The 13,795-nt window shown below is 42.5% G+C and overlaps 1 protein-coding gene across 1 annotated transcript in view; it reads right to left on the bottom strand.

Moving 5' to 3' along the window:
• INO80 (INO80 complex ATPase subunit) overlaps positions 1 to 13,795 on the bottom strand; it is a 75,063-nt gene that overhangs the window by 52,492 nt on the left and 8,776 nt on the right. Inside the window, exons 2-7 of the mRNA XM_063439838.1 lie at positions 13,304 to 13,494; positions 7,213 to 7,379; positions 7,050 to 7,117; positions 5,388 to 5,537; positions 3,687 to 3,807; positions 13 to 227 (exon numbers count right to left, since the gene is read on the bottom strand). Coding sequence (XP_063295908.1) covers positions 13 to 227; positions 3,687 to 3,807; positions 5,388 to 5,537; positions 7,050 to 7,117; positions 7,213 to 7,379; positions 13,304 to 13,446 — 864 coding nt within the window. The 5' untranslated portion in view covers positions 13,447 to 13,494. The remainder of the gene's footprint in view (positions 1 to 12; positions 228 to 3,686; positions 3,808 to 5,387; positions 5,538 to 7,049; positions 7,118 to 7,212; positions 7,380 to 13,303; positions 13,495 to 13,795) is intronic.

Raw genomic sequence — 13,795 nt, 5'->3', positions numbered from 1 at the left:
TTCCACACTTACCTTTGGTAAGTCTTTCTTAACAATAGTAAGCCAGACTTTTCTGCGACGAGCGTTCAGTTGTTCAAGTGTCAGGTGTTTCTTCTTGCCCACAGGTGTAGGGGCATCGTGGGAGAACTTGGCAAACACTTTGGCATGGTGGTGGTGTCGACGTGGCAGCTCATCTTCAGATATGTCTTCTTCCCTCCGTCTTTTCTTCTTCACCTTTTTTAACTTGGCTTCAGGTGCACAAAGGAAGAAACATGAGAATTAAGAGACAATTCATGAATTCACATGACTTCATAAGTAAAATTGTTTCATTATATTAGCATTCTTGTCATCTCTTAATAAACCATTTAGAAATATAAGGAGATTTAGAGGGAAACGAATGTTTAGACAGCTGGGTAGACAGCAATGCTTTTTTTAAAACCAACATACCTTTAGGTGTTCTAAATGTGGGACAAAGCTGCAACCAAGCAACAGCCTTGGAATTTTACTTTTGTGCTGAGGCATTAACAATTTTGAATGAATGTTGTTAACACACAGTCTCCATTACCTCCAACCACTAAGTGATATATAACAAATTCACATACGTCTTTAACATTTAAGCTACAACTAGGATGCTTTTAGTCAGCAAACCTAAAATAATGGAACTCATTATAATGAAACAATTACATAACACAATTAGACCTGTTTTCAGATGTGCTTGTATTATTTAAAAATCAAACTGTGAATAAAATAAATGTATCTGCCCTCCCTGGGCTTTGCAGAACAGGTTTCCATTTAAGCCAGCTTGTTGTTAAGTATGCTTTGGCATTGCATGACCCCAATCTGCTTCCTTTTCCAACCCCCACATGCTCCAGGATTTTCTAAAATGCTCTTGGCATCAGGATGCAAGGCTGTTTCACAAAATCCCCTTGCAGCCCATTTTAGAAAAAGTAATAGACACTGAGCAGACAGTGAAAAACTGTAGAGATTCCATTTCAGTGACCACCTGGTATTAAAGGCACATTCAAGGCTGGTTGACATGGATTGTTTTTCTAATGCAATTTACATAACACACAAAAAATAATAATACATGCAATAACAATAAGTTAATAACAGAAAAAAAAGATGCAGATGCCGTTTCCCTTACCTCCCCTGTACCTTAGTGCCCCCCTTTAATGTTCCTCTCGCCCCACTAGTGTTCTCCCCCCCCTCCCGTCCCAGTGTTCTACCACCCCCCACTCCCCTGTCCCATAGTGTTCTTCCACCCCCCCTCCCCTGTCCCATAGTGTTCTTCCACCCCTCTCCCATCCCATAGTGTTCTTCCACCCCTCTCCCGTCCCATAGTGTTCTTCCACCCCTCTCCCGTCCCATAGTGTTCTCCCCCACCCCCGTCCCATAGTGTTCTCCCCCACCCCCGTCCCATAGTGTTCCTTACCACCCCCTCCCCTGTCCCATAGTGTTCCTTACCACCCCCTCCCCTGCCCCATAGTGTTCCTTACCACCCCCTCCCCTGTCCAATAGTGTTCCTTACCACCCCCTCCCCTGTCCAATAGTGTTCCTTACCACCCCCTCCCCTGCCCCATAGTGTTCCTTACCACCCCCTCCCCTGCCCCATAGTGTTCCTTACCACCCCCTCCCCTGCCCCATAGTGTTCCTTACCACCCCCTCCCCTGTCCCATAGTGTTCCTTACCACCCCCTCCCCTGCCCCATAGTGTTCCTTACCACCCCCTCCCCTGTCCAATAGTGTTCCTTACCACCCCCTCCCCTGCCCCATAGTGTTCCTTACCACCCCCTCCCCTGTCCCATAGTGTTCCTTACCACCCCCTCCCCTGCCCCATAGTGTTCCTTACCACCCCCTCCCCTGTCCAATAGTGTTCCTTACCACCCCCTCCCCTGCCCCATAGTGTTCCTTACCACCCCCTCCCCTGTCCCATAGTGTTCCTTACCACCCCCTCCCCTGCCCCATAGTGTTCTTTACCACCCCCTCCCCTGCCCCATAGTGTTCCTTACCACCCCCTCCCCTGTCCCATAGTGTTCCTTACCACCCCCTCCTCTGTCCCATAGTGTTCCTTACCACCCCCTCCTCTGTCCCATAGTGTTCCTTACCACCCCCTCCTCTGTCCCATAGTGTTCCTTACCACCCCCTCCTCTGTCCCATAGTGTTCCTTACCACCCCCTCCTCTGTCCCATAGTGTTCCTTACCACCCCCTCCTCTGTCCCATAGTGTTCCCTACCACCCCCTCCCCTGTCCCATAGTGTTCCCTACCACCCCCTCCCCTGTCCCATAGTGTTCCTTACCACCCGCTCCCCTGTCCAATAGTGTTCCTTACCACCCCCTCCCCTGTCCAATAGTGTTCCTTACTAGCCCCTCCCCTGCCCCATAGTGTTCCTTACCACCCCCTCCCCTGTCCAATAGTGTTCCTTACCACCCCCTCCCCTGTCCAATAGTGTTCCTTACCACCCCCTCCCCTGTCCAATAGTGTTCCTTACTAGCCCCTCCCCTGCCCCAGTGTTCCTTACTAGCCCCTCCCCTGCCCCATAGTGTTCCTTACTAGCCCCTCCCCTGCCCCATAGTGTTCCTAACCACCCCCTCCCCTGTCCCATAGTGTTCCTTACCACCCCCCCTCCCCTGTCCCATAGTGTTCCTTACCACCCCCCCTCCCCTGTCCCATAGTGTTCTTTACCACCCCCTCCTCTGTCCCATAGTGTTCCTTACCACCCCTCCTCTGTCCCATAGTGTTCCTTACCACCCCTCCTCTGTCCCATAGTGTTCCTTACCACCCCCTCCTCTGTCCCATAGTGTTCCTTACCACCCCCCCCACCCCCCCGTCCCATAGTGTTCCTTACCAATCACAGTGATGATATGTCTTCGCTGAAAGATAAGGCATGTCATGTGATTGGCTCTCAGTGTGATCAGTAGGCCTGTGGTCCAATCAGAAAATGTGAAGTAGTCTAGCAACAGACAGAGCCTTCCTGCAGCAAGATCTGACAGGCACTGGATCATGTGACAACTTGACACAGCAATACAAGGGAGGAGCAGGCTCTGTAAAACTATTGCCAGATGTCTTGTGTTCTTTAGACATCCATCAATGGCCTGGTATATGCCACAATAGTGACAAGTGCACCCCCTACGCCAGTTGGTGTCCAATCACTGCTGTGATCAGATTCCTTGGGGAGATTTGAGGAGTCTATTGCTGGAATCCCTCATTTGTGAGGAATCCAGCAACAGCTGAGTCTCCCCACATTTGATGAGAGTCAAGACTAGTATTTTTGTTCTTTATACCATTCATAATACCTCTGCAAAAAATTAGCAAAATATAAATAAAATCAATAAAATGTAAACCTGAAACTCAGGAATTCAGTATGCTTAGCAAATACAAAGGCATATCAGGAAAAAAACAAAGTGCTCTGTGAATATTTAGACGCGTAGGTACAGTTATAAAAATATAACAAGTTCACACGCTACTACACTCAGGTTGATATCTCCCCTATTCCAACCCACACGTGAGAGCAAACAATCAAAAACAGGAAGGTGTGCAATACACCAACCAGAGAAGTGGACCGTGTAAGGTGTACTTTACGATACACCTACACCTTACCAACATCTCAACAAAGGGTAGGTGTATCCTATAGTACACCTTACACACTCCACTTCTCTGGTTGGTGTATTGTACACCTTCCTGCTTTTGACAAAGGCATATCAGTTCACCTTTAAATTTCTTCTCCTCTTTGATTCGTTTCTTTTTGGGCCCCAAGAAGTGACGTTGTTGCTCATAAAAAGGATCATGGGTAGACAGGAGGCCGGCGCTGTAATACTGATATTGCTGGAGCTGGGGAAAGACAAAGTTTTGAGAGTGTGGCCCATCACTACACTGCAATGAAGGACACAAAAGCAGAATATCTAATGTTTGTAGTTATAAATATTCACAGCTGCTGCAGTTTAAAGCAATTTTTTGTTGCCACAGTATTTAGGGTCACTAAAATGTAACACATTAAAGCTTCTAAACATTCAGGTGATCAAAAAGAGATGGCTGGGGCGGAGCTAAACCATGTGAGAGGTGCATCTCCTACAAGCTCTGCTTGTGTTGCTAAACAAACTGGTGGGTTAGGCATTTTCCATTTTATTTTTTAGGAGCGAGTTTAGAAATACCATGCCTGGCAACATGCTCCCACAAATCATGACTTTCTACAAGTGGGAACAAGCACCTCAGAGGAGGAGAGCTCTAATCTGTCAGAAATGCTGACTACTCGAGGGAGCAGCTCAACACCAGCTCCCAGGGCAGCTGATTCACACCTGGCCACAAAAAAGGACATTTCCAAATGAATGTCAGACATTGCGGCCTTTTTTTACAGCCTTCATGCCATCCTGAAGGCAGCCTTCAATACTCTCACTGAACAAATTAAGGCTACAGAGGAAGACATCCAGGGGGTCTACATTAAGCACCACACAAGCCCAAGTACAGGAGCTAATCAAAACCTGCTCTCTTCTCACCTCTAAGGTGAAACAACTAGAGGATACATGAAAATGCAAGGTACACTCAATACTACTGATTCAGGAGAACTTGTTTTCTACTATAAGGAGAGGATTCCACTTAGATGGACTTTACCGTTTCACTAGACTACCAAAACATTCAACCCACAATGTCCCAAGATGTCATTAATACGTCAAGTCACGATGTGACAAGGACTGATTTCTCAATGCAGTCAAACAACACACTCCTTTTATTTTTTAACAACACTCTCTGGATTTTTTTTGTACAGCCTATGTCATTCCAGTGTACAGTGGCATGTTCCTCTCAAGATGGTGACTAAACCATCTTGAAGCAATTTCATACACATGGGGAATACCCAGTATACTGATAATCAACAGTGGAGGGTGAAAAGACAAGCTGATCTTTACATCGGAGGCTGCTGAAGTTTTGCTTCAGCATCTCTGACCAAGGATTCATTGCCATCACTCACCTGGGACATTGATACGTTTTTGTCCCTAGTGGTTCCTCTGCACCTGGCGAGTTGGGAAAACTTATTGAATCGGTACTCATAGTTTTATAACCCACATAACTCTCATCCCCATCAAGTTAATGGAGCATTTACTATAAGCCTAAGCTATTCATGACTTAATTTGCCTTTGATATTTCTATATTCTTGTGTGCCCAATAGGCTCCTTATTACTAATAGTTTGCCTTAATTTTTATCGCATTTCCTTTGTTCTTATGTGCTCATATAAAAGTGGGTAGATTCTAATCCAAATTCGTTGATGCTTTGAGCAATTGCTTGCTACACCCAGATAATTCTATTTCTTTGAATGTAACTCACCCCAATAAATAAATAATAAATACATTAATTTTAAAAAAAGAGAGCGAGGGCCTTAGCTATGATCAAAAATCTGTGTAAACATCATGGAGCATACCTCTTTATCCTTATGATATTTGCTCTGGTGTAGTTTTTTATACTTGTGCAATCTCAGCATGTCATGCAGCTCCTCTTTAGATAGCGTATATTCCTCCTCTTCATCACTTGGAGAGTCTGTGTCGGTGGAGTCCTCACTCAGTAAGATGTTCTATAGACGTAAAGTGAGACATTTATTCCTCTTATAACCCTGAGTCACTCTAAGCACCAGAACTCCCTGTGCTCCATACATAGGTTATGATGAAAGGAGCTCCCTGTCATTGTCACCTTTTAATTCGTTCTAGAAGCAGCAGTGATGGTCAACATCCACCAAACAGTGCAATATTTAACAGGTATAAGCTATGCTTCCCCCTAACTGCACAGCACAAGTCCTAAAAATATTTAGCATCCAGCAGCCGCACACACAAAAACTTATGAAGTTACTCATCAAGCTAAAATAAGGTTGTTTTCTGAGAATTCCATCAAGTTAACTGTATGGCTGTGTTTATAAACAATCACCATTATCAAGGTCGCCTTGCATTCCATCAAAAAATATTTCAAATCTTTAATGGCATGGGAGCAAGGAGGACAGTTTAAGGAAAAGCTTTTATATATATATATATATATATATATATATATATATATATATATATATATATATATATATATATATATATATATATATATATATATATATATATATAAGCCTCCCCCCCCCAAAAAAAAAACAAAACTACATACTTTATAGGCACTGTGTTATTAATACAAACATAAATGTAAACAACTCTTTCTCATACATCTTAAAGGAACACTATAGGGTCAGGAACACAAACATGTATACCTGAGCCTATAGTTAAAAAAAAAAATAATAACTTATAGCAGCCCCCCACCCCCTACACAAATATAGTAAAATCTTACTTTAAATTCCAGTCTGCTGATGCTGGCTTTGTCCCTGATCTGCCTGCTTGGCTTATATCACCAGAAGTGGTGATCTGAGACAACTACTACAATGCTTTCCCATATGAAAGTATTGGATTGGCTGAGACTGTCAAGGAGAAAGATATGGGGCAGAGCCAGTACAAGCTAAACATAGCCCTGGCCAATCAGCACCTCTATGAGGAAAGTTCAGTGTCTCCATGCAGAGGGTGAAGCACTGCCCCAGGGAACACCTCTAAGCCATCTGAGGATTGGCCAGTGGAGGTATCCCGAGGCTGTAATGTAAACACTGCATTTTCTCTGAAAAGACAGTATTGACAGCAAGAAGCCTGAAGTGAATGATTGTACTCACCAGAACAACTACAATAAGCTGTAGTTGTTCTGGTGACTATAGTGTCCCTTTAAGGGGACTATAAGGGTGACAATTTATCAAACCAATCATCATGAACAATAAGAACAGGTAGAACAATCTCAACATGTGCTTTGTGAGATGCCCAGTATTTTGAACTTGCGGTTACCTTTACAGTTTTAAGTTTGATAAGAAAAGCTTTCAACCAGATAGAACTTAAAAATGGGTAAACCGGGAGATGCACAGAACTTACTTGTGTAAATTATAAAGTTATACAAAAATGAAGTCTACAAAATAGGTGATATTTTATATCATAACACAAATTTAAAAAAATATCTGGAGATATTCCTTCAACAATACCAACATTATTGTTACATCTCAAGTACTGATCTCACTTACCTTCAACCATTTTCTACTTTTCTTCAGCTTTGAGAAGTTGTACAAGCTTCCTCTGTCAGACTTTGGCTCTGAGGAGAAAATTTACAAAGAAACGGGTTTACAAGCATTAGAGAATGAAACCAACACACACAGGCATTAATGACTGGTAGTGTGTGAGACAGACCTAGTTGCAAGACTCCATTGAGTGAGTGAGTTGGTATCAACCCTGGGTTTTCTTGTCCAGACGGTTCTCCTAGGAGAGGTGACATAGGTTCCTCTTTCACCTGCAAGGAAGGATACTCAGACTCTGGAAGCAGGGAACTTTCATCCAGACCATCTTCACTCTCATCACTACAACAGATTAAATAGCATGACAGAAATCAAGTAGCAAAACAAATAATAAACATATGATGTGATAAGTACTGTATCCATGAAATCTATCCATTCTGCTGCCAGAAACCCAATACATATAAAAAAAACAGCACTTATCAAGGGTTATACAAAAATAGAATCAACAGATCAATTCACGCCCTAGCTACCGATATCCAGAAACTGTATAAAAACACCTAATTTAGATGCAAAACATGTATACAATACAATACATGTATGTTTAAAGGGACATTCTAGGCATCCAGACTACTTCAGCTCATTTAAGTGGTCTGGGTGCACTGTCCCAGGTCCCTTAACCCTGGCAAAGGTAATTATTGCATTGTTTAAGAAACTGCAATAATTACCGTATATACTCGAGTATAAGCAGAGTTTTTCAGCACATTTTTTGTGCTGAAAAACCCCAACTCGGCTTATACTCGAGTCAGTGTCTGTATTATGGCAATTTGCATTGCCATAATACAGACTGGGGGCTGTGGGGGATGTCAGAGATGTTACTTACCTGTCCTGCAGCTCCGGTCAGCTCTCTCCTCCTCCGCGCCGTCCGTTCAGCACCTCGGTCAGCTCCCAGTGTAAATCTCGCGAGAGCCGCGGCTCTCGCGAGACTTACAATGTGATCTGACAGAACAGCTGACCGGACGGCGCGGAGGAGGAGAGAGCTGACAGGAGCTGCAGGACAGGTAAGTTACAGCTCCCTGCCAGCCCCCCACTGAACTACCAATGCCACTGAACCACCAGGGAGTAAGAGCCCCCCTCCCTGGCCAGCTAGCAAGCAGGGAGGGGGGACCAAAAAAATTTATAATAGTAATAGAAATAAATAAATTAATAATATAACAAAAAAAATGAAAATAATAACAATACAATAATAATAAAAATAGTAATAAAAAAATAATAATATAACAAAAAAAATTAAAATAATAATAATAAAAAATATATTAAAATGCCCACCCCCCACCAAGGCTCTGAATCACACTCTGCATCACACACACACACTGCACTCATACACACTGCACCCATACGCACACACTGCATTCATTATATACACACACTGTAAATAAATATTCAATTTGTATAATTTTTTTAGGATCTAATTTTATTTAGAAATTTACCAGTAGCTGCTGCATTTCCCACCCTAGTCTTATACTCGAGTCAATAAGTTTCCCAGTTTTTGGGGGTAAAATTAGGGGCCTCGGCTTATATTTGGGTCGGCTTATACTCGAGTATATACGGTACCTTTGTGGGTTAACCACCACTACAGGGACTTCCGGGAAAAAAATGCTCAGACACTCATTATGTAAAGATTCAGGCAGAGTTTAATGGAACATAAAAGTGCACAGTAACGTTTTGACCGTTTACCCAGGTATTTGTCAAGCTTGACAAAGACCTGGGTACAGGTTGAAACGTTGCTGTGCACTTTGAAGTTCCATTAAACGGTGCCTTAAGCTTTACATAATGAGTGTCTGAGCATTTTTTTTTTTCTGTGCAATTTGGGATATATCCAGTGTGTTTATCCAGTCATCTGGTATGACTAAGGGATTGGTAGTCTCTTTTTTAAATGAGGAAGCATTATATTGGTCCCTTCTGTTAAGTGTGTACCATGCTTGGTATTTTCCTTCACCTAATGTGATTATCCAGACAGAAATACAGATGTTCTTGTAGGCATATCAAAGGTTACATTCATCTTTCATTTTCTGTATAAAACAAGGATAGCATGAGGTATTCTGACATGGGGCAAGGGAATTAAAGTGAACCTGCCACCTGCTTTTTAAATTTATTTAAATAGTCCCCAAACACATTAAATACACCATATATCACAGAAATACATGATTTAATTAATGTAAAATTTTGAGATATGTATACCTTCACTCCTTATCCTCAGTTTGTGTGTTGTCAGTCAGTCCATTCCTATACTCCCTAGATAGCACAAGCAACGACAGCTATGGGGTTACCATGGCAACCATCCCACATGAGCTTTTGTTGCTATGCGAAGAGAGCCTGCGGGAGACATTTTTCTGCTTTCACTTATCAGTCAATTCTTCGGCATATAGTCTGTGCCAAATTACTGACTGACTGGTGGGAGAAATACCTATTTTTAAATAGATTATACACTTGAACTTGATCCTATAGTGTTAAAGACATCATCTAGACACCCTGCCCCCCTTAATCATACATATCAAAAGTATATACTTTTTATACCAGACTGCTGCTGCTGGCTCTGCCTGCTTGGCTGACATCTGTTGTGTTGATCAGAGAAAATCACAATGCTTTACCATAGAAAAGCATTGGATTGGCTGATATTGTCAAGAAGGCAGATAAGGGGCAGAGCCAGGACAAGTCAAACACAGCCCTTACCAATTAGCATCTCGTCATAGAGATGCATTGAATCAATGCATCTCTATGAGGAAAGTTCAGTGTCTGCATGCAGAGGGTGCACTGTGCAGCACTGCCCCAGAAGGCACCGCTAGGACCACCAGGGATGGTGTGAGAGTGCCGCCCCCGCCCTCCTCCAAGGTACCACCCAGGCTAAAGGTAAGAAGGGGGGGGAATATAATACCTGCTTATTTTATTTACTTGCTTTTTACCCCCCCAACACGCAAAACCTTCTAACACACAGCACCCTTCATACACACACACTGCACCCTTCACGCGCACACACACACACAATACTTCCAAACATATTTATAATATATATATATATATATATATATATATATATATATATATATATATATATATATATACACATACACACTACAGCACCCCTAAACACATTACATTCCAGACACACACTAGATCCCCTACTCAACTCTGGTTCATCTGCACACATACACACACTAGATGTAGCAGACTAGCCCCTGTACAAGAGTCTGCATCGGTTTCCTGGAGGGAGTTGCTTGCTCGCCGCCTGCCCAGTGATTATGGTCCCGGGAAGATGGAACCCTTTAAACACAATGGCTGGGCATAATGGAGGTTGGCATGGCACTGCTGGCCCTTTTGAGAGCCAGCCAACGACATATGGAATAGCAGAGACATTGGACTGTACGGCGGATTCATTATTACTTTGCTATTTAACTACTAAGACTTTTGTATGGATTTGTCATAAGGCTTTCGTGTGGATTTAAAAAGCATTCGTTTGATTCTTCACCTAAAACTGTACTGACTTCCTGCATTCTGTATACGAACTAAAATCCTGTTTTGCCATCGAGTGTCTGGAACTAAAATCAGACACTCGACTAGGCAAACACCGCTGAGACCACCAGACTTCCATAAATTCGTGCCGAAACTACCAAACGAGCCGACGTTCGGTAGAAAGACTAATGCAAACATGGGGATTCACACGAGCACCAGTATAGCCATGGATGACAAACATTTTGTGACTTTTATTCCGCGAACGGAGACCGACCGCAAGGCCAAAACCTATGGAACTATTTTCAGCTACTGTTGCCTGTGTGGTTGGTCAAAACTTTAAAACCCCATAACTCCAGAACCCCTGGTCCAATCTGGGTGATTTTTGAATATGTTATTCACCCAGATCAAGGCTATCAGGGGTGTACCCTATGTATTTGGGGAAAAATATGTACATTTTAATTCTGTTAACAGATAAGCTGATGAGGAGATGTGTGGGTTGTACCTTGTACTTGGTTAATGTACTAATTATTGTGGGTGGCTCCCTTGCACGGGAGCATTGCATAAGAAACAGGGGTTGTGTGGTTAAAAGTTAGTTAAGTTCTGCTCCTGATACTGTGTGTCGTCCAATTATTGGGAAAGGTGATGGGATACTATTGGATTTTACTGCTGATTGTGTTTGTTATGCTGCTGGATTATTCTCTCACTGTGGGTACTGTGCCTGGGATTATTGCTTGTTCCTGAGCCACACCTGGACTACCAGCGGAAATAGTCTGTGAGAGACCAGCGTTCCGCTACACTAGATCCCTATATAAACTCTGAATCTGTAATATACACACACTCACTAGATCTCCTATACACATTCTGGGTCCTTCAAACACACACTAGACTCCTATACACACACTACGGATCCCCTATACACACACTAGATTCCTTGTAAGCAAACACATACTAAACACACACTCTACAATCCCTACATCACCTATACACACACACACTTGCTACATCCCCTATACACACATTCTCTACAGCCCCTAGCCACATATGCATTACACCACAAACACAACACGACTAAAACCGACCTTATTACACAATACCACACCACAATCAGCTCACTCGACACACACGCAATCCCACAAGCAGGCTCCAAACACATGCACAATACTCTTTCCTGGCCCTTTTGCCTCCTGGTATCCATTTAGAAGAGACACCAGAGACAAGTTGCAAGGAAACACAGTGCAAGCATGTTATTAAATTTGCTTGCACTGTGCAGAACAAATACAGGGCTTTTCTCTCATGCTAGAGCTCTTCAGCAGAGCTCTGCGCATGGTCTGCCCTAGAAGAGCATTGAACCAACATGCTCACTTTGAGAGAGGGCGTGTTTGTCATTGGTGATGGCAAAACACACCCTCTCTGCCCCGTCCCCTTCTTTATGGGCCGCTGTGATAAAAAATGACCAGGCCGAACTTTTTTCCCAGTCCGGCCCTGGCCTGAAGGGAATGATTATGCTCACCAGAACAAATAATAAGCTGTAGTTGTTCTGGTAACTATAATGTCCCTTTAAAGGGACACTATAGTCACCTGAACAACTTTAGCTTAATGAAGCAGTTTTGGTGTATAGAACATGCCCCTGCAGCCTCATTGCTCAATCCTCTGCCATTTAGGAGTTCAATCCCTTTGTTTATGAACCCTAGTCACACCTCCCTGCATGTGACTTGCACAGCCTTCCATAAACACTTCCTGTAAAGAGAGCCCTATTTAGGCTTTCTTTATTGCAAGTTCTGTTTAATTAAGATTTTCTTATCCCCTGCTATGTTAATAGCTTGCTAGACCCTGCAAGAACCTCCTGAATGTGATTAAAGTTCAATTTAGAGATTGAGATACAATTATTTAAGGTAAATTACATCTGTTTGAAAGTGAAACCATTTTTTTTTTCATGCAGGCTCTGTCAATCATAGCGAGGGGAGGTGTGGCTAGGGCTGCATAAACAGAAACAAAGTCATTTAACTCCAAAATGGCAGTGAATTGAGCAGTGAAATTGCAGGGGAATGATCTATACACTAAAACTGCTTTATTTAGCTAAAGTAATTTAGGTGACTATAGCGTTCCTTTAAGCATATGAACATACATCACTATTCCCATATTGTGCACATACAGTTACTATTTAACCACCTTAATAAAATTAATAACAAATTAGATAAGGATGTGAAGGATGTGGATTTCTGCTTTAAAAACAAGCAGCAATTACTGCCTGATTGTGTTATACCAGGCCTACCTGAAGTGATTGGGAGGCATTATTCAAAATTTTGAGGGTAAAAACTACACTCAATGTAGTAAAACATTTTTATTTTTTTAATTTACATGATCTACATTGGCTTACTGACCATTTGAAATATCATGAAATATACTACATGAAAAATCATGAAATATACTGCTGAAATACTGGCAAATAAATTGCCACCACCAAATAAACAACTTCCGTTTTCCCCATTTTCAAATTCAAATCTCATTATATCAAATATTACAATTCATACAGCTAGCTACCAGTCCTTCATCTATCCACTCTCAGAGGCAGTTACCAAATTTTATCTTCTTTCTCTGCTGTCCTCCAAGGTCAATCTTATGACTGAAGGGTCAAACAACAAGAGCAAGAATACAAAAGGATATTTTTTATAGAGTAGTATAAAACACAATATCATACAAGCAGTAATATGTTGGGAGCTGTGGAGCACAAGTTCTGAGAATTGTAGAGAACGCAGTACCTTGAGATGCTTTTGTTGAATATAGCAGAGGTTTGGCGAAGAAACTGGTCCAGTCGAAGGGCTCTCTCCAGATACTGGAGGTGGAGGGGCTTTGCCAGGTCAGTGGAGAAGCCATCCTTTGTGGCTTCCAGCTCTGAGGCCATAGACTCAACCACTCTTCATACAGAGTATGGGCCTCACAGAGCACACGGCTGCAAAACAAAAACACTATATTTAGAATGTGAATTACCTTCAACAAAGCATTGTTTTGGTTATGATACAAAGAATCCCCCCCAGATTGGCAAAAAAACAGATGTCTCCCAAGTCTAGCAACCTTGATCCTCTCCTACATCACAGCGAATGCAAGTGTGATTCCACATAGACAAATTAGGACAGCAATGAGAGGATGAGAGTGCCAATTACTGCCCAAAACTTCTCAAATGCAGAAATAAACTTTCACATAAATAGAGCAAAAAGGACAGGCTGTAAGAGCAAGGAGAGCCCCAACACCAC

The sequence above is a fragment of the Pelobates fuscus genome, chromosome 13 (genome assembly GCF_036172605.1).
Source record: "Pelobates fuscus isolate aPelFus1 chromosome 13, aPelFus1.pri, whole genome shotgun sequence".
Classification (NCBI taxonomy): domain Eukaryota; kingdom Metazoa; phylum Chordata; class Amphibia; order Anura; family Pelobatidae; genus Pelobates; species Pelobates fuscus.
Note: the sequence above shows the minus strand (reverse complement) of the source record. Positions and strands in the feature narration are given on the sequence as shown.